The sequence below is a fragment of the Amblyraja radiata genome, chromosome 3, assembly GCF_010909765.2.
Source record: "Amblyraja radiata isolate CabotCenter1 chromosome 3, sAmbRad1.1.pri, whole genome shotgun sequence".
NCBI lineage: Eukaryota > Metazoa > Chordata > Chondrichthyes > Rajiformes > Rajidae > Amblyraja > Amblyraja radiata.
In genome coordinates this window covers 112,403,585-112,430,826 of record NC_045958.1, presented here as the reverse complement: position 1 = coordinate 112,430,826, position 27,242 = coordinate 112,403,585, and the positions used below count along the sequence as shown (strand labels likewise).

The window sequence follows — 27,242 nt, the reverse complement described above, 5'->3', positions numbered from 1 at the left end:
TGTGGGAGGAAACTGCAGAGCTTCTGGGGAAGACCCACACGGGTCACGGGGAGAACGTACAAACTCCGTACAGACAGCACCCAGGCACCGTAGTCAGGATTGACCGCGGGTCTCCGGCGCTGCGAGGCAGCAACTCTACCGTTGCGCCACCGTGCCGTTCTATCTTCGGTGTTGAACGGCACTCGTGGCCTTTCCCGCACTTACCTGCAATTCCCTGTAGTAACCCACAAATGTTAAAAATGCTCTTCTTCAGGAAACTCTGCACGCACATGGTGAAGACGGACACGAACGCCACGGCGCAGAGGATGAGGATCCCCGTCACCAGGAAGATGGCGGTGGCCTGCCAGAATCCGCTGGCGATCTCGCCGAAGCTCTCGGCGTAGGGGCCGCACAGGCTGCCGCGCTTCACGCTGACCAGGTGCGACAGCTTGAGGCAGCGGCTGTAGATGCCCAGGGTCGGGCGGTAGGGGTCAGTCAGCGCGCCGGAGCGGTTGGCAGGCGGAAGGGTGCCGTTCGCCCGGGGCCTGCCCACCAGCCAGTCGGCGCTCATGAAGGCGATGAGTTCGGCGAAGGCCACCACGATGCTCAGCAGTGTCCACAGCATGGAGCGGCAGGTCACAATCACATGGCACATGGTTCAATCCCAGGCGGGGGGGAGGGGGGGGGGCACGCCCTTTCCCGAGCTGCCTGACCCCAGGAAAATCTCCCAGCAAGTACGTGTCAGCTAACGTTGAATTAAACGTCCCTCAATACTCTCCACACTGCACGGCAAATCCCTCCTCCAACAAAGAGAAACCAAATAAATGCCACAAAATTCTTCAGATCTGCTCATTGACCAAACTGGGTTATCTTAGGAGTTGCTGGTTGTCCAGGTGACACTCTTCCTGGTTCTTGTCCGCCGACTGCTTTAGGTCGGTACGTTTTTGCGCCTCTTTATCGGCGTGCAGGCCAGCCCGCAACGTCACATCACACGAGGGGACATTTCAAGGTCTGCCCGCAATCCTGTTCATTATCCGTCGTAAAACACACACCTAGGAGGAGGAGGAGAGAGAACAAGCGTCAGATTAGCAGCAACCCCGCCCGCGAGAGGGGAAAGTGATCCGACTTACACGTCACCTCATGAAGCAATACTCATAAACGTCGGAGCCAGAGGTTGGCAAGCAAAGAGCTGGCTCGGAACTTCCAACACTCGAATGTGTCCTGTGCTTCTTTGTTGCCTGGGCAACCGCAGCTCCCTGCTCTTTCACCGATTGCTGCAATTTGGGAACTCGATTCAAAAAACAGGTTTCCTCTTACTATTCCCAGAACTGCAGCGTTTTCTTTGTGGAAAATTGTTCCACATAATCAGGCAATGAATGAATGAGTACGAGCTGCCGGCACTGGATCGGTGCCCTGTGTATAGAACGAGCTGCCGGCACTGGATCGGTGCCCTGTGTATAGAGCGAGCTGCCGGCACTGGATCGGTGCCCTGTGTATAGAACGAGCTGCCGGCACTGGATCGGTGCCCTGTGTATAGAACGAGCTGCCGGCACTGGATCGGTGCCCTGTGTGTAGAACGAGCTGCCGGAGGAGGTAGTTACTATCACAACATTAATAAAAACACACTTAGACAGGTACATGAATAGGACGTGTTTGGAGGGATATGGACCAAGTGCAGGCAGGTGGGACTGGTGTCGCTGGGACATGTTGGTCGGTGTGGGCAAGTTGGGCTGAAGCATCTGTTTCCACGCTGTATCACTCTATGACTCAGGCTCAGCTGCCTTTTCCGTCATCAGATTCAGTGGATGAGGGTGGAGTTAATAAAAAGAAAAATCTCTGCTGGTTTCTCCCCATTCATGCTCAAAAAGGAAGACAAAATATAGGTAAGTTTACCTCAATGGGCCACCTCCAACCTATTGAATTCTCCAATTTTCAGTAATAAATACCCTTCCCTCTCTTACCCACCCTCCCCAGTGTACACATATTTATACCTTCATAAGATATAGGTGCAGAATTAGGCCATTTGGCACATCAAGTCTACTCTGCCATTCAATCATGACTGATCTATACACCAGGTTAATTCCCGGGATGGCGGGACTGTCATATGCTCATAGAATGGAGTGGCTGGGCTTGTATACTCTGGAGTTTAGAAGGATGAGAGGGTATCTTCTTGAAACATATAAGATTGTTAAGGGTTTGGACACGTTAGAGGCAGGAAACATGTTCCCGATGTTGGGGGAGTCCAGGACCAGGGGCCACAGTTTAAGAATAAGGGGTAAGCCATTTAGAACGGAAATAAGGAAACACTTTTTCACACAGAGTGTGGAATTCTCTGCCTCAGAGGGCGGTGGAGGCTGGTTCTCTGGATGTTTACAAAGAGAGTTAGACAGAGTTTTTAAGGGATAGCGGAGTTAAGGGATATGACTATCGTCCGGAGACTATCGTAATGTTTAAGAAGCAATTTAGACAGGTATGTGCATAGAATAGGTTTGATGGATATGAGCCAAAAACAGGCAGATGGGACTAGTACACATGGGGCATGTTGGTCGGTGTGGGCAGGTTAGGCCGAACGACTTGTTTCCACACTGTGTGACTGTGATCTGAAATGTCACCCATCCAAGTTCTCCAGAGATGCTGCCTGACCCTCTGAGTTACTCCAGCATTTTGTGTCTACCTTCGATTTAAACCAGCATCTGCAGTTCATGGATTGGACAGGGTTAGTCGGATATGGGCCAAACGCAGGCAAGTGGGACTAGTATAGATGGGACATATCGCTTGTTGTTGGACAGAAGGGCTTGTTTCCACACTGTATGGTTCAATGACTTTATAACTTAATTATCAGCACTCTGTAAACTGAAAAAAAAACGCTTAAAAAGAAGGGGCAAAAAGAATGATGAATATCTGAAGCAAGAGGTAAAAATGCACAGCTCCAGATTCAGGGACAGTTTCTTCCCAGCTGTTATCAGGGAACTGAACTGTCCTCTCACTAGCTAGAATGCGGTCCTGACCTCCCATCTACCTCAACCATCTTTAATTGGACTTTGCCTTGCATGAAATGTTGTACCCTTTACCCTGTATCTGTACAGTGTGGATGGCTTGATTGTCATTGAGAGCCATAGAGTGATACAGTGTGGAAACAGGCCCTCACCGGCCAACAATGTCCCAGCTACACTAGTCCCACCTGCCTGCGCTTGGTCCTTATCCCTCCAACCCTGTCCTATCCATGTATAAATGGTAATCACGTATTGTCTTTCCGCTGACTGGAGAGCGGGCAACAAAAAGCTTTTCACTCTACCTCGCTACACGTGGTCATAATAAACTCAACTCAACAGTGGGGTGCGCAAGGCGAAAGAAAAGCACTGGTTCATGTCACTGATGACTCTAATCAGAGGACTTTAACAGGGTCTAGGAACGGGCAATGTCATTTCCCCCAACGACCGTACCCACCCTATGAATGAGCGGGTGAGGGCAACAAGGTCTTGAATGAATGATCGAATACTTTATTGTCACATGTGACAAGTCACAGCGACATTTGCAAGGTATGCAAAGAGACGCCACATAAAGGGCGTCGACAAAGAATGCCTCCTTTGTTCTCCCCAAATTTGGCTATTTGGTTTCGGTAAAAATTGTACATTGTCCCTAGTGTACAGCACCAGAGACCCGGGTTCGATCCTGACAATGGGCGTTTGGCTGTACGGAGTTTGTACGTTCTCCCTATGACTGTGTGGTTTTCCTCCGGCAGCTCCGGTTTCCTCCGACACTCCAAAGACGTACAGGTTTGTAGTTTAATTTGCTTCGGTAACTTGTCGCTAGTGTGCAGAGGATAGTGTTAGTGCTAGTGTACGGGGTGATCGCTGGACGGTACGGACTCACGGGTGGGCGAAGGGCCTGTTTCTGCTTGTTCCAATTGATATTGGGCTTAGCTCACCACAATATTAAGCAATAGGAAGGGAAAGACTGGTTCGCACTGTTGCCGTTGAAAAGCTAATCTCAAGAGCAGTTGCAGTAAATATTAGAACAGCCTCCGCCTCCTGATAAGATTAACGCTAACAGCGCTACAGAAACCAACTGGAGTTTGAACAATGACGAGACAGAGTACAGTGAGGAGATAGAGCGTTTAGTGGGCGACACAAGTAGGCACAACGCTTCGATTTCCTCATTGGTGACCCTCGGACTATCTTTGATCGGACTTTACTGGCTTTACCTTGCACTAAACGTTATTCCCTTATCATGTATCTGTGCACCGTAAATGGCTCGATTGTAATCATGTATTGTCTTTCCGCTGACTGGTTAGCACGCGACAAAAAGCTTTTCACTGTACCTCGACACACGTTGCAATAAACTAAACTGAACTATTTTCTCGGAAGGCTAATGAAATTCGGCGTATACGTCCAACAACTTTTACATCATCCATATTCCACAATATCATGCATATCTATGCGCCTATCTAAAAGCCACTTAAATTACACTGTCGTATCTGCATCCACCACCACCCCTAGAGATACAGCACGGAAACAGGACCTTCGGTCAACCGAGAACGCGATCATCGGCCATTACTACTATCCCACACACTGGGGACATTTTTACCGAAGCCAATTAACCTACAACCTCGAAGGTGGACACCAACCTGTATTTCTTTGGAGTGTGGGAGGAAACTGGAGCGCCCGGAGAAAACCCACCCTGTCACAGGGAGAACGTACAAACACCGTACAGACAGCACTGGTAGTCAGGATCCTACCTTGGTCACCGGCGCTGTAAGGCAGCAACTCTACCGTTGCTGCCACTGTGTCACCCTATTCCTCGGCCAAAGTTAGAGTGGCACAGTGGGCAGCACAGTGGTACGGCAGGTCGAGCCGCCACCTCACAGCGCCGGTGATCTGGGTTCGATCCTGACCGCGGGCGTTATCTGTGTTGCGCATGCACGTTCTCCACGTGACCGTGTGGGTTTTCTCCAGGTTCTCCGGTTTCCACCCACAATCCAAAAACATGCAGACTTGAAGGCTAATTGGCCCTCGTGTGTAGGGTGTGGACGCAAAAGTGGGATAGCAGAGAACTAGTGTGAATGGGTGAGCAATGGTCTGTGTGGGCTGAAGGGCCTGTTTCCATGAGTTTATAAACTGAGAGATGTACTCCAGCATAACAATGAGTGCTATTTTGCAATCAGTACATTTTTCAAATGCTCAATTCCGAGACGGCAGACAAAGAACAGCCCGCTAGCATGTGGCTATCAGTAAAACTCTGTCAACAACTTTACAGTAAATCAGTTCAGTTTAGTTTATTGTCACATGTACCGATATGCAGTGAAAAGCTTTTCTTGCGTGCTAACCAGTCAGCGGAAAGACAATCCATGATTACAGTCAAGCCATCTACAGTGTATAGATACATGATAAGGGAATAACGTTCAGTGCAAGATCAAGCCAGCAAAGTCAGAGGGTCTCTAATGAGGTAGATACTCATTCAGGGCTACTCTCTGGTTGTGGTAGGATGACAGTTGCCTGAAACTGTCCCTGAATCTGGAGGTGTGCGTTTTCAGCTGCCGGCACTGGATCGGTGCCCTGTGTATAGAACGAGCTGCCGGCACTGGATCGGTGCCCTGTGTATAGAGCGAGCTGCCGGCACTGGATCGGTGCCCTGTGTATAGAGTGAGCTGCCGGCACTGGATCGGTGCCCTGTGTATAGAGTGAGCTGCCAGCACTGGATCGGTGCCCTGTGTATAGAGCGAGCTGCCGGCACTGGATCGGTGCCCTGTGTATAGAGTGAGCTGCCGGAGGAGGTAGTTACTATCACAACATTAATAAAAACACACTTAGACAGGTACATGAATAGGACGTGTTTGGAGGGATATGGACCAAGTGCAGGCAGGTGGGACTGGTGTCGCTGGGACATGTTGGTCGGTGTGGGCAAGTTGGGCTGAAGCATCTGTTTCCACGCTGTATCACTCTATGACTCAGGCTCAGCTGCCTTTTCCGTCATCAGATTCAGTGGATGAGGGTGGAATTAATAAAAATAAAAATCTCTGCTGGTTTCTCCCCATTCATGCTCAAAAAGGAAGACAAAATATAGGTAAGTTTACCTCAATGGGCCACCTCCAACCTATTGAATTCTCCAATTTTCAGTAATAAATACCCTTCCCTCTCTTACCCACCCTCCCCAGCGTACACATATTTATACCTTCATAAGATATAGGTGCAGAATTAGGCCATTTGGCACATCAAGTCTACTCTGCCATTCAATCATGACTGATCTATACACCAGGTTAATTCCCGGGATGGCGGGACTGTCATATGCTCATAGAATGGAGTGGCTGGGCTTGTATACTCTGGAGTTTAGAAGGATGAGAGGATATCTTCTTGAAACATATAAGATTGTTAAGGGTTTGGACACGTTAGAGGCAGGAAACATGTTCCCGATGTTGGGGGAGTCCAGGACCAGGGGCCACAGTTTAAGAATAAGGGGTAAGCCATTTTGAACGGAAATAAGGAAACACTTGTTCACACAGAGAGTGTGGAATTCTCCGCCTCAGAGGGCGGTGGAGGCTGGTTCTCTGGATGTTTACAAAGAGAGTTAGACAGAGTTTTTAAGGGATAGCGGAGTTAAGGGATATGACTATCGTCCGGAGACTATCGTAATGTTTAAGAAGCAATTTAGACAGGTATGTGCATAGAATAGGTTTGATGGATATGAGCCAAAAACAGGCAGATGGGACTAGTACACATGGGGCATGTTGGTCGGTGTGGGCAGGTTAGGCCTAAGGACCTGTTTCCACACTGTGTGACTGTGATCTGAAATGTCACCCATCCAAGTTCTCCAGAGATGCTGCCTGACCCTCTGAGTTACTCCAGCATTTTGTGTCTACCTTCGATTTAAACCAGCATCTGCAGTTCATGGATCGGACAGGGTTAGTCGGATATGGGCCAAACGCAGGCAAGTGGGACTAGTATAGATGGGACATATCGCTTGTTGTTGGACAGAAGGGCTTGTTTCCACACTGTATGGTTCAATGAGTTTATAACTTAATTATCAGCACTCTGTAAACTGAAAAAAAACAACGCTTAAAAAGAAGGGGCAAAAAGAATGATGAATATCTGAAGCAAGAGGTATAGAAATTTGAAAATACACAGCTCCAGATTCAGGGACAGTTTCTTCCCAGCTGTTATCAGGGAACTGAACTGTCCTCTCACTAGCTAGAGTGCGGTCCTGACCTCCCATCTACCTCAACTATCTTTAATTGGACTTTGTCTTGCATGAAATGTTGTACCCTTTACCCTGTATCTGTACAGTGTGGATGGCTTGATTGTCATTGAGAGCCATAGAGTGATACAGTGTGGAAACAGGCCCTCACCGGCCAACAATGTCCCAGCTACACTAGTCCCACCTGCCTGCGCTTGGTCCATATCCCTCCAACCCTGTCCTATCCATGTATAAATGGTAATCACGTATAGTCTTTTCACTGACTGGAGAGCGGGCAACAAAACGCTTTTCACTCTACCTCGCTACACGTGGTCATAATAAACTCAACTCAACAGTGGGGTGCGCAAGGCGAAAGAAAAGCACTGGTTCATGTCACTGATGACTCTAATCAGAGGACTTTAACAGGGTCTAGGAACGGGCAATGTCATTTCCCCCAACGACCGTACCCACCCTATGAATGAGCGGGTGAGGGCAACAAGGTCTTGAATGAATGATCGAATACTTTATTGTCACATGTGACAAGTCACAGCGACATTTGCAAGGTATGCGTAGAGACGCCACATAAAGGGCGGTCGACAACGAATGCCTCCTTTGTTCTCCCCAAATTTGGTTATTTGGTTTCGGTAAAAATTGTACATTGCCCCTAGTGTACAGCACCAGAGACCCGGGTTCGATCCTGACAATGGGCGTTTGGCTGTACGGAGTTTGTACGTTCTCCCTATGACTGTGTGGTTTTTCTCCGGCAGCTCCGGTTTCCTCCGACACTCCAAAGACGTACAGGTTTGTAGTTTAATTTGCTTCGGTAACTTGTCGCTAGTGTGCAGAGGATAGTGTTAGTGCTAGTGTACGGGGTGATCTCTGGACGGTGCGGACTCACGGGTGGGCGAAGGGCCTGTTTCCGCTTGTTCCAATTGATATTGGGCTTAGCTCACCACAATATTAAGCAATAGGAAGGGAAAGACTGGTTCGCACTGTTGCCGTTGAAAAGCTAATCTCAAGAGCAGTTGCAGTAAATATTAGAACAGCCTCCGCCTCCTGATAAGATTAACGCTAACAGCGCTACAGAAACCAACTGGAGTTTGAACAATGACGAGACAGAGTACAGTGAGGAGATAGAGCGTTTAGTGGGCGACACAAGTAGGCACAACGCTTCGATTTCCTCATTGGTGACCCTTGGACTATCTTTGATCGGACTTTGCTGGCTTTACCTTGCACTAAACGTTATTCCCTTATCATGTATCTGTACACCGTAAATGGCCCGATTATAATCATGTATTGTCTTTCCGCTGACTGGTTAGCACGCGACAAAAAGCTTTTCACTGTACCTTGACACACGTTGCAATAAACTAAACTGAACTATTTTCTCGGAAGGCTAATGAAATTCGGCGTATACGTCCAACAACTTTTACATCATCCATATTCCACAATATCATGCATATCTATGTGCCTATCTAAAAGCCACTTAAATTACACTGTCGTATCTGCATCCACCACCACCCCTAGAGATACAGCACGGAAACAGGACCTTCGGTCAACCGAGAACGCGATCATCGGCCATTACCACTATCCCACACACTGGGGTCATTTTTACCAAAGCCAATTAACCTACAACCTCGAAGGTGGACACCAACCTGTATTTCTTTGGAGTGTGGGAGGAAACTGGAGCGCCCGGAGAAAACCCACCCTGTCACAGGGAGAACGTACAAACACCGTACAGACAGCACTGGTAGTCAGGATCCTACCGTGGTCACCGGCGCTGTAAGGCAGCAACTCTACCGTTCCGCCACCGTGTCACCCTATTCCTCGGCCAAAGTTAGAGTGGCACAGTGGGCAGCACAGTGGTACGACTGGTCGAGCCGCCACCTCACAGCGCCGGAGATCTGGGTTTGATCCTGACCGCGGGCGTTATCTGTGTTGCGCATGCACGCTCTCCCCGTGACCGTGTGGGTTTTCTCCAGGTTCTCCGGTTTCCACCCACAATCCAAAAACATGCAGACTTGAAGGCTAATTGGCCCTCGTGTGTAGGGTGTGGACGCAAAAGTGGGATAGCAGAGAACTAGTGTGAATGGGTGATCAATGGTCTGTGTGGGCTGAAGGGCCTGTTTCCATGAGTTTCTAAACTGAGAGATGTACTCCAGCATAACAATGAGTGCTATTTTGCAATCAGTGCATTGTTCAAATGCTCAATTCCGAGACGGCAGACAAAGAACAGCCCACTAGCATGTGGCTATCAGTAAAACTCTGTCAACAGCTTTACAGTAAATCAGATCAGTTTAGTTTATTGTCACATGTACCGATATGCAGTGAAAAGCTTTTGTTGCGTGCTAACCAGTCAGCGGAAAGACAATCCATGGTTACAGTCAAGCCATCTACAGTGTATAGATACATGATAAGGGAATAACGTTTAGTGCAAGATCAAGCCAGCAAAGTTGATCAAGGATAGTCCGAGGGTCTCTAATGAGGTAGATACTCATTCAGGACTGCTCTCTGGTTGTGGTAGGATGACAGTTGCCTGATAACAGCTGGGAAGAAACTGTCCCTGAATCTGGAGGTGTGCGTTTTCACACTTCTATACCTTTTGCCTGTACACAAAAAAGCTGGAGAAACTCAGCGGGTGCAGCAGCATCTATGGAGTGAAGGAAATGGGCAACGTTTCGGGCCTAAACGTTGCCCATTTCCTTCGCTCCATAGATGCTGCTGCACCCGCTGAGTTTCTCCAGCTTTTTTGTGTACCTTCGATTTTCCAGCATCTGCAGTTCCTTCTTGAACACGTATACCTTTTGCCTGACGGGGGAGGGGAGAAGTGGGAGTGGCCAGGGTGCGTCTTGCCCTTGATTGTGCTGCTGACCTTGCCGAGGCAGCGTGAGGTATACATGGATTCAAAGGAAGGGAGGTTGGTTTGGTTGTGTAAATCACAGGCCCAGTGCTGGTGTGGAAGGGTCTGCCAGTCTGAATCTAACCACACTGCCCTTCAGCTCAATGCACCTGGTCAGGCTGCCCTGGAGAGAGACTAAAGAACGAACAGCACGAACAAGCACAACACAGGACTTCAAACACACAGCCTTCTGATTGAAGATAGAACTCCACTGTGACATTAAATCAAAGAAATTAAAGCTTGCAGCATCAATAAATCAGCCAGGAGCAAAAACACCAAGATTGACACAAGATACTGGAGTAGCCCAGCAAATGGATGGCAGGGAGAGAGAGATGAGCGAGGGGATGGGGGGAGGAGGGGTGGGGGTGAGAGAGGGGTAGGAGGGGAGAGGGGGAGAGAGAGGGGGAGAGGAGGGGGGAGAGAAGAGATAGGGGGGAGGAGGGGTGGGGGGAGAGAGAGGGTGAAGGGGTGGGGTGGGGATGGGGGTTAGGGGATAGAGAGAGGGGAGAGGAGGGGTGGGGAGAGAGAGAGAAGTTGGGAGAGGAGATAGGGGGGAGAAGGTGCGGGGAGAGATCTCTAATATCTGCAACATCGTGGGAGTGCGTTGGCTGGCGCAGTGGTAGAGTTGCTGCCTTAAGGGCCTGTCCAATTTAGGCGACTGTTTAGGCGAGTGCAGGAGACTCAGCGCTCGCCTCATGATCGCCACATGGTCGCCAAATGTTCGCTGGTGGTCTCTGGTGAGTCTCCTTCATGGTCGTGAGGAGTTCCCGCATTCTGGGAACTAGTCGCGCGGCCTCAGTATGGTTGAAACGTTTTCTGCGAAGACCAAAAATTGGTCGCCATGGAGAAAATCGATAATCCTGTAGTCGCAGGTGCAGTTGTAGTGGGGTCGCCATGTAGCTATGGGTAGTCGTAGGTAGTTTTAATTAATCGCCTTTGCTGACCGGGCATTTTCATTGGCTCATTGGGGGAAAAAAACGTAAGCACGAGTTTTCAGAACCAAGGAGAACCAACTGGTAATGTTAAATGCCTGCCAAACTTCATAGCTGTGTATCTCTGGCTTAGTAAAAGTTGTCTGGCTTCTTAAAAGTGTCTCCACTCCTCCCCCCCCCCCCCCCCCCCCCCCCTTCTCCCCCCCCCCCTTCTCCCCCCCCCCCCCCGCTCTTTTAAAGGACTTACCGTACACTGTGCTAGCCGTCTTTAACCTTCCTGTTCATCGCGGTGTGTGTCTGTATCACCTTGGCTTTGCACCGTGTGAATTTCAGACAGCGCTCCCCCGCTTTCCCTGGCCCCTGCCTTTGTGATGTGTTCGTGTGTGTGTGATGTGTTCGTGTGTGTGTGATGTGTTCGTGTGTGTGTGATGTGTTCGTGTGTGTGTGATGTGTTCGTGTGTGTGTGTGATGTGTTCGTGTGTGTGTGATGTGTTCGTGTGTGTGTGTGATGTGTTCGTGTGTGTGTGATGTGTTCGTGTGTGTGTGTGATGTGTTCGTGTGTGTGTGATGTGTTCGTGTGTGTGTGTGATGTGTTCGTGTGTGTGTGATGTGTTCGTGTGTGTGTGATGTGTTCGTGTGTGCTCCACTCTGTGACAGTCGCGTTCAAGTTCCCGGTTTTTCAGGCGAGTGCCGCAAACTCGACACTCGCCGGCAGTCCGCTGAAAAATCACCTAAGTGGGACAGGCCCTTTACAGTGTCAGAGTCCCTGGTTCGATCCCGACTTCAGGTGCTGTCTGCACGGAGTTTGTACATTCTCCCCATGACTTTCTTGGGTTTTCTCCGAGATCTTCGGTTTCCTCCCACACTCCAAAGACGTGCAAAGACGTGTAGGTTTAATTGGCTTTGGTGTGAATGTAAAAATCGTCCCTTGTGTGTGTGTGTGTGTGGGATGGTGGTAATGTGCGGGGATCGCTGGTTGGTGCGGACTGGGCAGGCCGTGTCTGCGTTGTATCCCTAAACTAAACTAAGCTGAATTAAACGCAGTTGCTACTGAATCTAGAACAGGGTTGACTTACAGCGCAGTCACGTATCAGTACATGTCACCAGCTAACACAGCTCCAAGAGGCTAGTCCAATTTCAGAGCTCTACTGTGCAAGAGGAAGCCTCATGTGCATTACATTACATGTGCATTACATTACAGCGCAGCTCCAATTTACACTGAGGTTATTGATGTCAATTTGAAACAACTTCAAAAACCATCAAGGACAGAGCTTCTTTAATCCATTATGTGCAGCGCGGTGCATAAACTGTCTTGGAGTCGCTTCAAACCATGACTCAAGCAAGTTCAGGGATGGTAGATAAATCAGAAACAGCAAATGTGCATTCACGCAGCAGCGTTGGTTATAGATTTACTGAATTTGTCCATTTTTGTGGCAATAAGAAAGAGATCAAGGAACAAAGCCAAAACATCCACTGCACTGGTCACAGAGTCATAGAGCGACACAGCGTGGAAACAGGCCCTTCACCTCAACTTGCCCACGCCGGCCAACATGTCCCCTCTACACTAGTCCCACCTGCCCACGTTTGGCCCATAACCCTCTAAACCTGTCCTATCCCTGTACCTCTGTCTAAATATTTCTTAAACGTTGAGAATTCAAACTGCCTCAGCTACCTCCTCCGGCAGCTCGTTCCATCCACCCACCACCCTTTGTGTGAATAAGTTACCCCTCAGATTCCTATTAAATCTTGCCCCACTCACCTTGGAGATTGACAGATTCTTGATCGGTACGGGTATCAGAGGTTATGGGGAGAAGGTAGGAGAATGGGGTTGGAAGGGAAAGATAGATCAGCCATGATTGAATGGCAGAGTAGACGTGATGGGCCGAATGGCCTAATTCTGCTCCTAGAACCTACGAACATGACTCAGAAGAAATCTACTAATTTTACAGTGTTGTGCGATTGTGTGTGTAGTATGATTTTACTGAATTGCATGCAAATAATTTCACTGGATCAGGGTATATGTGACACTAAAACAGTCTGAGGAAGGGTCTCGACATGAAACATCACCCATTCATTCCTTCTCTCCAGAGATGCTGCCTGTCCCAGCTGAGTTACTCCAGCATTTTGTGTCTACCTTCGATATAAACCAGCATCTGCAGTTCCTTCCTACACAAAATATGATTGACTATTGACTTAGCCTGTCTCTGTCATCCCTCCAATCCCAACTTTCCCATGCAATAGCTAGTGGTCTGAAGGTGGCAGAAAGATGGGAAACAGAAAAAACCTACGCCTTTATCCCTGAAACATAAGCTATGTTTCTACAGTGCATTGAGAAAGTATTCAGACCCCTTCACTTTTTCCACATTTAGTTACGTTACAGCCTTATTCTAAAATGGATTAAATTCATTTTTTTTATCAGCAATCTACACACAATACCCCATAATAAAAAAAGCGAAAACAGGTGTTTAGGAATTTTTGCAAAATAATTAAAAATAAATAACTGTAATATCACATTTCCATAAGTATTCAGACCCTTTACTCAGTACTTTATTGAGGCACCTTTGGCAGTGATTACAGCCTCAAGTCTTCTTGGGTATCACGCTACAAGCTTGGCACACCTGTATTTGGATAATGTCTCTCATTCTTCTCTGCAGATCCTCTCAAGCTCTGTCAGGTTGGATGGGGAGCGTCAATGCACAGCTATTTTCAGGTCCCTCCAGAGATGTCTGATCGGGTTCAAGTCCGGGCTCTGGCCTGGCCATTTACGGACATTCACAGACTTGTCACAAAGCCACTCCTGCGTTGTCTTGGACGTGAGCTTTTGGTCGTTGTCCTGTTGGAAGGTGAACGTCTGCCCCAGTCCGAGGTCCTGAACGCTCTGGAGCAGGTTTTCATCAAGGATCTTTCTATACTTTGCTCCGTTCATCTTTCCCTCGACCCTGACTAGTCTCCCAGTTCCTGCCGCTGAAAAACATCCCTACAGCATGATGCTGCCACCACCATGCTTCACCGTAGATATGGTATTGGCCAGGTGATGAGCGGTGCCTGTTTTCCTCCAGATGTGACACTTGGCATTCAGGCCAAAGAGTTCAATCTTGGTTTCATCAGGCCAGGGAATCTTGTTTAGGTGCCTTTTGGCAAACTCCAAGCGGGCTGTCATGTGCCTTTAACTGAGGAGTGGCTTCTGTCTGGCCACTCTACAATAAAGGCCTGATTGGTGGAGTGCTGCAGATATAGTTGTCCTTCTGGAAGTTTCTCCCATCTCCACAGAGGAACTCTGAAGCTCTGTCATAGTGACCATCCCTGAATGTGTCACCTCCCTGAATATGTTAGTAAGTCTCTATCCTAAGGCCCATCTCCCCTGATTGCTCAGTTTGGCCAGGCTCTATGAAGAGTCCTGGTGGTTTCAAAGTTCTATTTAAGAATGACGGAGGCCACTGTGCTCTTCGGGACCTGCAATGCTCCAAAAAATGTTTTATACCCTTCCCCAGATCTGTGTCTCAACACCATCCTGTCTGGGAGGTCTACAGACAATCCCTTCGTCTTCATGGCTTGTTTTTTGCTCTGACATGCACTGTCAACTGTGGGACCATATATAGACAGGCGTGTGCCTGTCCAAATCATGTACAATCAATTTAATTTACCACTTGTAGACTCCGATCAAGATGTAGAAACATCTCAAGGATAATCAATGGAAACAGGATGCACCGAAGCTCAATTTTGAGAGTCACAACAAAGGGTCCGAATATTTATGTAAATGTGATATTTCAGTTATTTCTTTTTAATTACTTTGCAAAAATTTCTAAACACCTGTTTTCGCTTTTATATTATGAGGTATTGTGTGTAGTTTGATGATTAAAAAAATGACTGTAATCAATTTTAGAATAAGGCTGTAATGTACCAAAATGTGGAAAAAGTGAAGGGGTCTGAATACTTTCTCAATGCACTGTATGTTTCTATGAGGAGAATTTCTTCCGAAGGAGGACTTCTTGCCTGTCCTGCTGAGTTACTCCAGCATTTTGTGTCTCTTGGAAGTAACATTCTCCATTGTGCTGGGTGAACACAGCTCCAGAGATAATGAAGAGGTTGCACACCATTCTGGATAAGAATATCCTGAAAGGCATTCTATTTTCCACCACAAACATTCACTCCCTCCGCAACTAGTCCACCACTTTCTGCAAACGGTAAGATACCCTGGAGTAATTCATCAAGGTATCTCCAACACCACAACTTTTGTCACCTGGTAAGTAAAGTTCATAAATTCATAAGTGATAGCAGAATTAGGCCATTCAACCCATCAAGTCCACTCTGCCATTCAATCATTGCTGATCTATTTTTCCCCTCCCAACCCCATTTGCCTGCCTTCTCCCCATTACCCCTTAACACGTGTGCTGATCAAGGATCTATCTATCTCCAGACGTGAACACCACAGTCTCCAACCTCTCTTCTCCATCTTGTCATGCACCAACCCGAGTTGGAGATATATTGCTGACCCTTTGAAATGTTTTGGTCAAAATCTCAACTATCTCCAGTAGAAGTTAACACTTCTAGTACCTGCAGAAAATTGCAAATGTGCAACAAGGGAGGTCACCCGCAGCTTGTCAAGAGCAATTGGGGATGTCCAATAATTACTGACTGTTCAATGATGTTCACATATTATGAATAATTGAAGTAAAAAATGCCTCAGGCTTACTTGCCAATCACCTTATATTTATGTCCTCTGGTAAATAATCCTCTACCCACTACCCACTAGTCCCACCTGCCCACGTTTGGCCCTTGTCCCTCTAAACCTATCCTTTCCATGCGCCTGTCCAAATGCTTTTTAAATGTTGTGATAGCACCTGCCCTGATTTTCACTCATTACACAGAACATAGACCAGGAACAGGCCCTTCGGCCCACAATGTCCGTGCTGAACATGAAGTCAGGTTAATCTAATCTCCTCAACCTGCACGTGATCCTTATCCCTCTAATCCTTGCTTATCCACGTGCCTAACTAAAAGCCTCTTAAATGCCACTATCATATCTCCTTCCACCACCACCCCTGGCAATAGGTTCCAGGCCCCCACATGTGCCACGCAGAGATTGCATGGCCAACATGTGTCCGGGCTCCTCTGTGACGGACACATGCAAGGCAAGTCACGGACCGTGTGATTCTTGCACAAAGTCCCCAGATTGATTTTCCATTGAAGTCAGATTGCATCAGGCACAGTAACGTCTTTTCCTGAATTAAAAACAGATCACGCTGGAACTAATCAGTAAGTCAAGCTGCTTCTGTGGAACGAGAAACGGAATCAACTTTTCAAATAGTTGAAGCTTCAGTGGAATGATCTGAAAAGTTAACTCTGTTTCTCTTTCCACAGAGTTACTCTGAGATCTTCGGTTTACTCCCACTCACCAAAGACGTAGAGGCTTGTAGGTTAATTGGCTTGGGTTTGTGTACTTGGTATAAGTGTATATTGTTCCTAGTATGCAGGGTAAGGTTAATGTGCAGGGATTGCTAGTAGGTGCGGACTAGATGGGCTGAAGGGCTTGTTTTTGTGCTGCATCTCTAAACTAAACTAAACTAAACTCGTCCATGCTGAACAAGATGCGCCATGTAAGCTCGTCCCATTTACCTGCATTTGGTCCATATCCCTCTAAACCTCTTAATTATGTAAGTGTCCAAGTGTCTTTTTAATATGTATATTAAAAACAAGAGGGTGACCAGGAAGGATGAAGGAGGGAATCTATACTTGGAGTCGGAGGATGTAAGTAGAGTACAAAAGAGTACTTTGCGCCATGTACGAAGGAACTGCAGATGCTGGTTTACACCGAAGATAGACACAATATGCTGGAGTAACTCAACAGGATAGGCAGCATCTCTGGAGAGAAGGAATGGATGATGTTTCAATAGACAATAGACAATAGACAATAGTTTCGGGTCGAGACCCTTCTTCATACTGAGAGTCAGGGAAGAGGGAGACACAGAGAGATAGAAGGGTAAAGTGTGAAAACGAGCGATCAAAGGGAACGAAGCTCATTGAAAATGTAGAATATATCATTGTTAGCTAGGAGAAGTTGACAACGAGGCATGTAAGATAAAATTTAATCAGGAGGACAGTCAGACTGGTTGGGGAACTAGGGTCGGGGATGCATGGAGGGAGAGGGAAAGCAAAGGTTACTTGAATTTAGAGAAGTCAACATTTATACTGCTGGCTTATAAGCTGCCTTACAAAGTATAAGGTATTTGTAGGAGCCATTTATGCTTAGGTTAGTTACTGTTACAGGAAATAACAGGAAGGCAGATTACTATCTAAATGGCGTCAAGTTGGGAAAAGGGGAAGTACAACGGGATCTGGGGGTCCTTGTACATCAGTCTATGAAATTAAGCATGCAGGTACAGCAGGCAGTGAAGAAAGCGAATGGCATGTCAGCCTTTATAACAAGAGGAATCGAGTATAGGAGCAAAGAGGTCCTTCTGCAGTTGTACAGAGCCCTAGTGGGATCACACCTGGAGTATTGTGTGCAGTTTTGGTCCCCTAATTTGAGGAAGGACATTCTTGCTATTGAGAGAGTGCAGCGTAGGTTTACAAATTTAATTCCCGGGATGGCGGGACTGTCATATGCTAAGAAAATGGAGCAGCTGGGCTTGTACACTCTGGAATTTAGAAGGATGAGAGGATATCTCATTGAAATATTGTTAACAGATTGTTAAGGATTTGGACATGCTAGAGGCAGGAAACATGTTTCCGATGTTGGGGGAGTCCAGAACCAGGGGCCACAGTTTAAGAACAAGGAGTAAGCCATTTAGAACGGAGACGAGGAAACACTTTTTCTCACAGAGAGTGATGAGTCTGTGGAATTCTCTGCCTCAGAGGGCGGTGGAGGCTGGTCTCTGGATGCTTTCAAGAGAGAGCTAGATAGAGCTCTTAAAAATAGCAGAGTCAGGGGATATGGGGAGAAGCAGGAACGGGGTACTGATTGGGGATGATCAGCCATGATCACATTGAATGGCGGTGCTGGCTCGAAGGGCTGAATGGCCTACTCCTGCACCTATTGTCTATTGTCTATTGTCTATTGTTAATACTTCTGTATCTTTTTCCTAGCTTGTGGGTGGGATGACATACGTAGATGGGTGTGTCTACATTGTTAGGAGGCTAGCGCAGACTCAGAGATTGGGTTTTTAGTTTGCCTCGAGGGATGGTGAGGACAACAGTATTTACCACGTTCACGTTCACGAGACGTCACACGGAAGAAACAGTCAGTAAGAATGAAAAGTTATGAATTATTTCTCTGTTTTGTGTTACTTCAATAGAAGACCAATTAATCAAGAACCAACGGCTGGGAAGATTCGTTTTTGCTATCTGTTGGTGCGTAAACTAAATCTCCACCGCATCCCCGAGTAGTAATAGCAAGTAAAAGTTGGGCATTGATATGTTAAGAAATCGCTATTACAGTAGTCAACGAGGAGATGGAGATATCAGTGTGGAGAATCCAAGTGTGGAGAAATAAGCTAGGGCAACTTGAGATCAAGACGGACTTGGTGTTGAGACTCTTGAAGAGCATTAAGGTGGATTGGATCTGCCTACCTGTCCCACTTGTAGAAGAATCTGCAGTTTCCAAATTAATCACCTCAGAGCCCACACCAAGCAAGTTATCCATCATCCCAAGGAGCTGCCTGGGATGAGAAGGAGCAAGAATTTTCTGCTGACCTTTATTCATTCTGCAGGAATGATTTAGCCTCTTATGCGCATACCAGTTGCTCAATACAGCCAATTAATTCTCCCCCCGCCAGCCCCCACCTGGAATCGCACCTATATCTCTCTTCGCTCTCCCCCTCCTCCCACATTCACTCCTCCGGCTTCACAATGCGGAACTCTTCAATCTGTTTGTCTCACACTTTCTGTCCTAATCTCTGCTCTTTGCTTATCCCGTCTACCTCCCGCAGCCCCCACTCACCCATGTCCACCTATCACCTGCCACGCTTTGTCCTGCTTCTCCTCTCTTCCAGCTTTCTTCCCCACTCCCCCCCCCCTCCCCAACAATCAGTCTGAAGAAGGGTCCCGACCCGAAACGTCACCCATCCATGTCCTCCAGACCTGCTGAGTTACTCCAGCACTTTGTGACTTTGTGCCCTTCTGCGTAAACCAGCATCAGGGGGGAGGGGGGTACCTCATTGAAACGTACAGAATAGCGAAAGGCTTGGATAGAGTGGATGTGGAGAGGATGTTTCCACCAGTGGGAGATCCCGGACTAGAGGTCATGGCCTCAGAACAAAAGGACGTTCTTTTAGGAAGGAGACAAGGAGGAATTTCTTTAGAGGGTGGTGAATCTGTGGAATTCTTTGCCACAGAAGGCTGTGGATATTTTGCCCATCAGTGGATATTTTGAGAGCAGAGATAGATAGATTATTGATTAGTATGGGTGTCAGGGTTTATGGGGAGAAGGCAGGAGAATGGGGTGAGGAGGGAGAGATAGATCTGCCATGATTGAATGGCGGAGTAGGCTTGATGGGCTGAATGGCCTCCTCCTATTCCATATGACCGTATGATCGACAGTTCCTTGTTTCTACAACTGATTTGCTCTGCTCCACCTTTCCCTCTCTCCAAAGTCCCGCAAAACTTTCCCTTTCACGTATTTATCCAATTCCCTTTGCAAGTTGCCTGTGGTTTAAGCACTTTTCAAGCGGTGCATTTCTTTTTAACAACAAGAGACACATATTGTAAATACATTAGTGAGTGGAACACATTTAAGTTGGCTGAACCCATAACAAGAAGATACAGATCTCATTATCGTATCATCACAATGGGACTCAATACCATTGTTACTTAATTAGGAATTGAGACTTCATGGAAAGCAATGGGGTTACTTCCTCACTAAAAAGATTGCACATTACGTTAATAATAGCTTCTGGAACCTTCCCAGCTTGTTGTATCAGAGTCATATGATGTAGAGCAATACTCCCACAGTTAATCTTCTAGTCGTTTAAATAACAAGTATAAAGAGTAAAATAATAACTCATTTTAATGTGCAGGAAGGAACTGCAGATGCTGGTTTACACCGAAGATAGACACAACATGCTGGAGTAACTCAGCGGGACAGGCAGCATCTCTGAGGTCTGATCATTGTCTGATGTCAACCTGAAATGTCACCTATTCTTTTTGTCTCCATAGATGCTGCCTGACCCGCTGAGTTACTCCAGAATTTTGTGCCTAAATCATTTTAATGATCGACCATACACCTAGTTGAAGTTTTAGAGATTTTTAGAGCTTTAGAGATACAGCGTGGAAACGGGCCATTCACCGAGTCCGTGCCGACCAGTGATCCCCGCACACTGGCACTTTCTTAGACATTTGGGATAATTTACAATCTTTACCAAAGCCAAATTAACCTACAAACCTGTACGTCTTTGGAGTGTGCGTGGAAACCGGAGTACCCGGAGAAAACCCATGCAGGTCACTTGGGATAACGTGCAGTTCGCACTCATAGTCAGGATTGAACCCGGGTAGGGGTGCCAACTTCCTCACTCCCAAATAAGGGACAAGAGGTCAGAATAAGGGACTAATTCCCAACGGCAATTCGTTGACCGACTCGGCCGTGGCTGGGTGAATGATGAGTTGGCCCGGGTGCTGGACTGCACACAAAGCCCAGCCGGCGGGCCAGCTGAGGAGTCTTGGCCAGGGGGCACACAAAGTCCGGCGCCCCATCCAACTCATGAACTGATGATCGACCATGAGAAGGAGGGGTGGTGGCGGTGTCGGCGGTAAGCGAAGGTCCGAAGGTCGGACAGCTGGCCGGGCTGCCGACCGACGTGGCCACGGGCGAGGTGATGCTGCTGCTGCACTCCATTGGCTGCACTACGTCGGGACGGGTGAGGCGGGGCTGGACGCGGAGCTCTGACCCGACAGTCCCCTCGACCTGAGTAGTAGCAGTCAAATACGGGACAAGGGCGATCCCGTACGGCGACAAACCAATTTAGCCCAATATACGGATAAACCCGGGTGCCTGGCGCGTAAAGGGCCTGTCCCATGAGCATGCTGCTGCATGCGGCAAGCGCGACCTAACGTGGTCGCTTGAGCCGTACGGCCTCGCGGGGCCGGTCCCACTTCGATCGCCGGAGCCGTATGGAGTTGTGCGGAGCTGGTCCCGACATCGCTCGGGGCTCCGAAAATCTGACACTGTCCAAAAAGTCTGCGCGGCAACGGCCTGCCGGCCCGCAGCCGCTTTGAGGCCGTACGCACCGCCTCGACGCCGTATGTCACGCGCGAACTTCCCGCGGACTTCGCTCGAACTTCACGTCAACTCGTACGGGATCACTCGATCACCACACGGCCCCCGCTTCCAGTTTGGTCGCGCTCGCCGCATGCAGTCGCATGCTCGTGGGACAGACCCTTAAGGCAGCAACTCTACCGCTGCACCACCTTGCCGGCACATGAGTTCAGTTTAATCCGGCATCATGATCAGCACAGACATTGTGGGCCGAGCGGCCTGTTCCTGTGCTTTACTGTTCTATGTTCTATGAGGGGTTTTATACAAGGATATGACAAAGGGGAATTTCTCATGAACTTAGACGTGAAAATGATAGATTGTCAGTGAGAGCCACGGTTAAAGAAAATCTTTCTTGGCACTTGGAAGCAAGTGGAAACATATTTGAGTGGTCAGCACTGTAAAAGTACAGGATATGTTATTAAACACAGCTAGAGGAAATAGGTTTGAGAAGTTTCCATAATACCCTGCAGCACCTACAGCATTAACTCCCAAATCACTGAACATATTATGGAGATGACAATTCAGTTTCCCTTTTCAAAATGATTTAATTGAAATAAATGACCAGCAAAGGGTGCTTATATCATGTGGAACAAATAAGTTGCACTTCAATAGAGTCAGTCATATAGCATTGGAACAGGCCCTTCGGCCCAACTCCAGGGAGAGGCTGAGCAGGTTAGGATTCTATTCCTTGGAGCGCAGGAGGATGAGGGGCGATCTTATAGTGTAAAAAATCATGGGACGAATAGATCGGGGAGAGGCACAGAGTCCCTTGCCCAGAGTAGAGGGAATCGAGGACCAGAGGACATAGGTTTAAGGTGAAGGGGGAAAGATTTAATAGGAATCTGAGGGATAACGTTTTCACACAGAGGGTGATGGGTGTATGGAACAAGATGCCAGAGGAGGTAGCTGAGGCAGGGACTATCCCAACATTTAAGAAACAATTAGATAGGTACATAGGTAGGACAGGTTTAGAGGGACATGGGCCAAAGGCGGGCAGGTGGGACTAGTGTAGATGGGACATGTTGGCCGGTGAAGGCAAGTTGGGCCCAAAACCCTGTTTCCACACTGTATCACTCTATGACTCTTCCATGTCGACCAATATGGCCCATCTAAACCACTCCCATACGCCCGTGTTTGGTCCATGTCCCTCAGAACGTTTCCTATCCATGTAACTGTCCAAGTGTCTTGTAAATGCTATTACACTACCTGCTTCAACAAACCTCCTCTGGCAACTCGCTCAATGTACTTGATTGACAAACATGCCCCTCAGGCTGCTATTAAGTCTTTCCTCGCTCACCTTAAACCTATGTTTAAGTTTAGATTTATTATTAACACATGTACTGAAGTACATTGAAAAGCTTTGTTTTGCATGCGATTCAATCAGATCAGGTAATACTACACATAAATATAATCGTCAAACTCAAGCACAATAGAGCAAAGGAGGGCGGTCACGGTGGCGCAGCGGCAGAGTTGCTGCCTTGCAGCGAATGCAGCGCCAGGGACCCAGGTTCGATCCCGACTACGGGTGCTGTCTGTACGGAGTTTGTACCTTCACCCCGTGACCCGCGTGGGTTTCCTCCCACACTCCAAAGACGTACAGGTTTGTAGGTTAATTGGCTTGGTAAATGTAAAAATTGTCCCTAGTGGGTGTAGGATAGTGTTAATGTGCGGGGATCGCTGGTCGGCGCGGACCTGGTGGGTCAAAGTGTCTGTTTCCGCCCCGTATCTCTAAACTAAACCAAACTAAACTAAAGAAGATACAGAGTGCAGAATATAGTTCTCAGCATTGTAGTGCATCAGTTCCATAGACAGTCCAATGTCTGCAATGGGGGTAGAGGTGAATTTGACAGTACCCTGACTTATGGAAGGACCGTTCACAAGTCTGATTTCAGAGGGGTAGAAGCTGTTTAACTTGGTTAAGCTGAGAGATAGATTGTGGAAACAGGCCCTTCTGCCCACCGAGTCCATGCTGACCATCAATTACATGTACTAGTTCTATGCCCTACACACTAATTTACAGCAGCCAATTAACCCTACAAGCCCGGATGTCTTTGGGATGTGGGAGGAAACCGGAGCACCCGGAGGAAAATCACGCGGTGGGTCGCAATAGTGCACAGAAAGCACCCGTAGTCAGGATCAAAGCCGGGCCTCTGGTGCCGTGAGGCAGCAGATCCTGAGTCTGGTGGTGCGTGCTTTCAAGCTTCTGTACCTTCTGCCAGGTGGGAGCAGGGAGAAGAAGGAATGACCGGGGTGGGACAAGTCTTTATGTTGACTGTTTTTCCGAGGCAGCGTGAAGCGGAGGTCGGAACCCTTCCTTCTGAAGTCATCCACTTCAGCAGAAATGGGAGAAGCCGAATATTTGTTGAAATGGTGAGAGCGGGAATGGTGTTGAGCAGCAGGACACGGGTGTCTCTTTACATGGAGCGCCAAAAGCTAACACACAGTGTAAAGCAGGCAACGAAACAGGTAACACACAGTGTAAAGCAGGCAACGAAACAGGTAACACACAGTGTAAAGCAGGCAACGAAACAGGTAACACACAGTGTAAAGCAGGCAACGAAACAGGTAACACACAGTGTAAAGCAGGCAACGAATCAGGCAGATAGTATGTTTTACCTTCATTACAGGAGAATAAGTGTACAAGAGTGGAGATGTCTTACTCCAGTTATAAATGGCCCTGGTGGCACCACATCGGGAACACTGTCCAGATTGGTCTCACTATCACAGGAAGGATACACTTTCAATAGAGAGAGTGCAGATGAAGTTCAGTACATTGATACCTGGCAAAATGGCCGCCACTCTCTCAGCTTATTCAGCTCAGTCTGATGAAGGGTCTCGATGTCACCTATTCCTTCTCTCCAGTGATGCTGCCTGTCCCGCTGAGTTACTCCAGCATTTTATGTCTATCTTCGCCATTCTCTAGTTTTGGCAAACGAGAGATGATCTCATTGAAGCACAAAATTCTTAAGCTGTTTGACAGGTTAGATGCAGCGATGATGTTTCCTTCACTTCCAAGAGAGTCAATAGTCAAGAGAGAGTTTATTGTCATGTGTCCCAAATAGGACAATGACATTCTTGCTTGCTGTAGCACAACAGAATATTGTAGGCATAAATACAGATCAGATCAGTGTGTCCATATACCATAGAATATATATATACACACATCAGTAAACAGATAAAGTGCAATAGGTTGTTATAGTTCATACTTGGTTTGAAGTTGTGTTTAATAGACTGATGGCTGTGGGGAAGTAGCTATTCCTGAACCTGGATGTTACAGATTTCAGGCTCCTGTACCTTCTACCTGAAGGCAGCGGAGAGATGAGTGTGTGGCCAGGATGGTGTGGATCTTTCATGATGTTGGCTGCCTTTTTGAGGCTGCGACTGCGATAGATCCCCTCGGTGGAAGGGAGGTCAGAGCCGATGATGGACTGGGCAGCGTTTACAACTTTTTGCAGCCTTTTCCGCTCCTGGACGCTCAAGTTGCCGAACCAAGCCACGATGCAACTGGTCAGCATGCTCTCTACTGTGCACCTGTAGAAGTTCGAGAGAGTCCTCCTTGACATACCGACTCTCCGTAATCTTCTCAGGAAGTAGAGGCGCTGATGTGCTTTCTTTATGATTGCATCAGTGTTCTGGGACCAGGAGAGATCTTCGGAAATATGCACGCCCAGGAATTTGAAGATCTTGACCCTTTCCAGCATCGTCCCGCTGATATAAACGGGACTGTGGGACCCCATCCTACCCCTTCCGAAGTCCACAATCAGTTCCTTGGTTTTGCTGGTGTTGAGGACCAGGTTATTGTGCTGGCACCATTTGGTCAGTTGCTCGATCTCACTTCTATACTCTGACTCGTCCCCATCAGTGGTACATTCCACAACAGTGGTGTTGTCAACGAACTTGATGATGGAGTTCGCACTAATTCCGGCTATGCAGTCATGAGTATAGAGTGAGTACAGCAGGGGGCTGAGCACGCAGCCTTGAGGTGTTCCCGTGCTGATTGTTATCGAGGATGACACATTTCCACCAATACGGACAGATTGTGGTAAATGTATCTTGTATCTTGTATGTTGTAGCTGGCAGAGGAGGCAGTTGAGGTGGGTACTATAACGTCATTGTTGGTCACGTTGTATCTCTGAAGTCTAGAAACATAGAAACATAAAAAATAGGTGCAGGAGTAGGCCATTCGGCCCTTTGAGCCTGCACCGCCATTCAATATGATCATGGCTGATCATCCAACTCAGTATCCTGTACCTGCCGTCTCTCCTTACCCCCTGATGCCTTTAGCCACAAGGGCCACATCTAACTCCCTCTTAAATATAGCCAATGAACTGGCCTCAACTACCTTCTGTGGCAGAGAATTCCACAGATTAACCACTCTCTGTGTGAAAAATGTTTTTCTCATCTCGGTCCTATAAGACTTCCCCCTTATCCTTAAACTGTGACCCCTTGTTCTGGACTTCCCCAACAACGGGAACAATCTTCCTGCATCTAGCCTGTCCAACCCCTTAAGTCTATAGTAATAAAGGGTCACCGTGGTGCTGCCTTGTGCAATGAGGAGAGAAATAGACGTGTTGAGTTCCTGGTTGCTATTCAGCAGTTCTTGTTGCTGAGGGTAAACTGGATGAGAAGAGGATTGGCACCCAGCCAGACCACCATCGATTCCAGTCTCCGCTGGTTACCGAGAGGGAAGTAACCAGCTGTAGAGTTTTCCTCTCTGCCCGTCGAGAGTTCCTTGTTTTCTTTCCGCTAACTCCTCACGGAATAGCTGATACACGGGAAAGCGGCCAAGTTATACCGTAAACCCACATGCATTGTTCCTTAAGGCTTTTAAAGCTCCACATTTAACAGAGTGAATGTTGGCAGGCATCCTGTGAAGAGACATTCATAAGTTCTAAGAGAAGAATTAGGCCATCTGGCCCATCAAGTCTACTCCACCATTTAACCATGGATGATCTATCTTTCCCTCTCAACCTCATTCTCCTGCCTTCTCCCCATGACCTCTGACACCCATATGAATCAAGAATCTATCAATCTCTGCCTTGAAAATATCCATTGAATTGGCCTCCACAGCCTTCTGTGGCAATGAATTCTACAGATTCACCACCCTTGGGCTAAAGAAATTTCTTCCCATCTCTTTTCTCAAAGGTACGTCCTTTTATTGCAAGGCTGTGCCTTTCTAGTCCTAGACTCTCTCACTAGTGGAATCATTCTAATTCTTGAATTTAGACGCAAATGTTGCCGGCAAGATCAGTATATGTTGTCCATCCTGTAATTGCCTATTGAACTGCAAGGTATGATTGGCCATTTCATTGGGAAGTGAAACATCAAACCACAGTGCTGTGGGTTTGAAGTAACGGAGAGACCAGACCAAACAAGGCAGCACCATTCACTCGTACAGCACGGGTGGCGCAGCGGTAGAGTTGCTGCCTTAAAGCGGCAGAGACCCGGGGTTTGATCCTGACTACGGTTGCTGTCTGTACGGAGTTTGTACGTTCTCCCTGTGACCGCGTGACTTTTCTCCGGCTGCTCCGTTTTCCTCCAACAATCCAAAGGTGTACAGGTTTGTAAGTTCATCGGCTTCGGTAACATTGTAAATTGTCCCTAGTGTGTGTAGGGACACACTGGACTTTAACTGGCATACAATGTTATTCCCTTTATCCTGTATCTATACGCTGTGGACGGCTCGAATCTTAATCATGTATAGTCTTCCCGCTGACTGGATAACACGCACCAGAGAGCTTTTCCTGTACACATAATAATAACCTAAACAACAATAACGTTGACCATCGATTATTTGTTCTTATGTTAGAAACAAAGAACTCTACAGAGGGCGATCACGGTGGCGCAGTGGTGGAGTTGCTGCCTTACAGCACTTGCAGCACCGGAGACCCGGGTTCGATCCCGACTACTGGTGCCGTCTGTACGGAGTTTGTACGTTCTCCCCGTGACCTGCGTGGGTTTTCTCCGAAATCTTCGGTTTCCTCCCACACTCCAAAGACGTACAGGTTTGTAGGTG

At 47.7% G+C, this 27,242-nt stretch overlaps 1 protein-coding gene across 1 annotated transcript in view; it reads right to left on the bottom strand.

The window, feature by feature from the left end:
- Positions 1-27,242, bottom strand: part of lhfpl2 (LHFPL tetraspan subfamily member 2) — a 202,189-nt gene that overhangs the window by 36,317 nt on the left and 138,630 nt on the right. The window contains exon 3 of the mRNA XM_033018602.1: positions 205-1,031. Within this exon, the coding sequence (XP_032874493.1) occupies positions 205-634 (430 nt within the window). The 5' untranslated portion in view covers positions 635-1,031. The remainder of the gene's footprint in view (positions 1-204; positions 1,032-27,242) is intronic.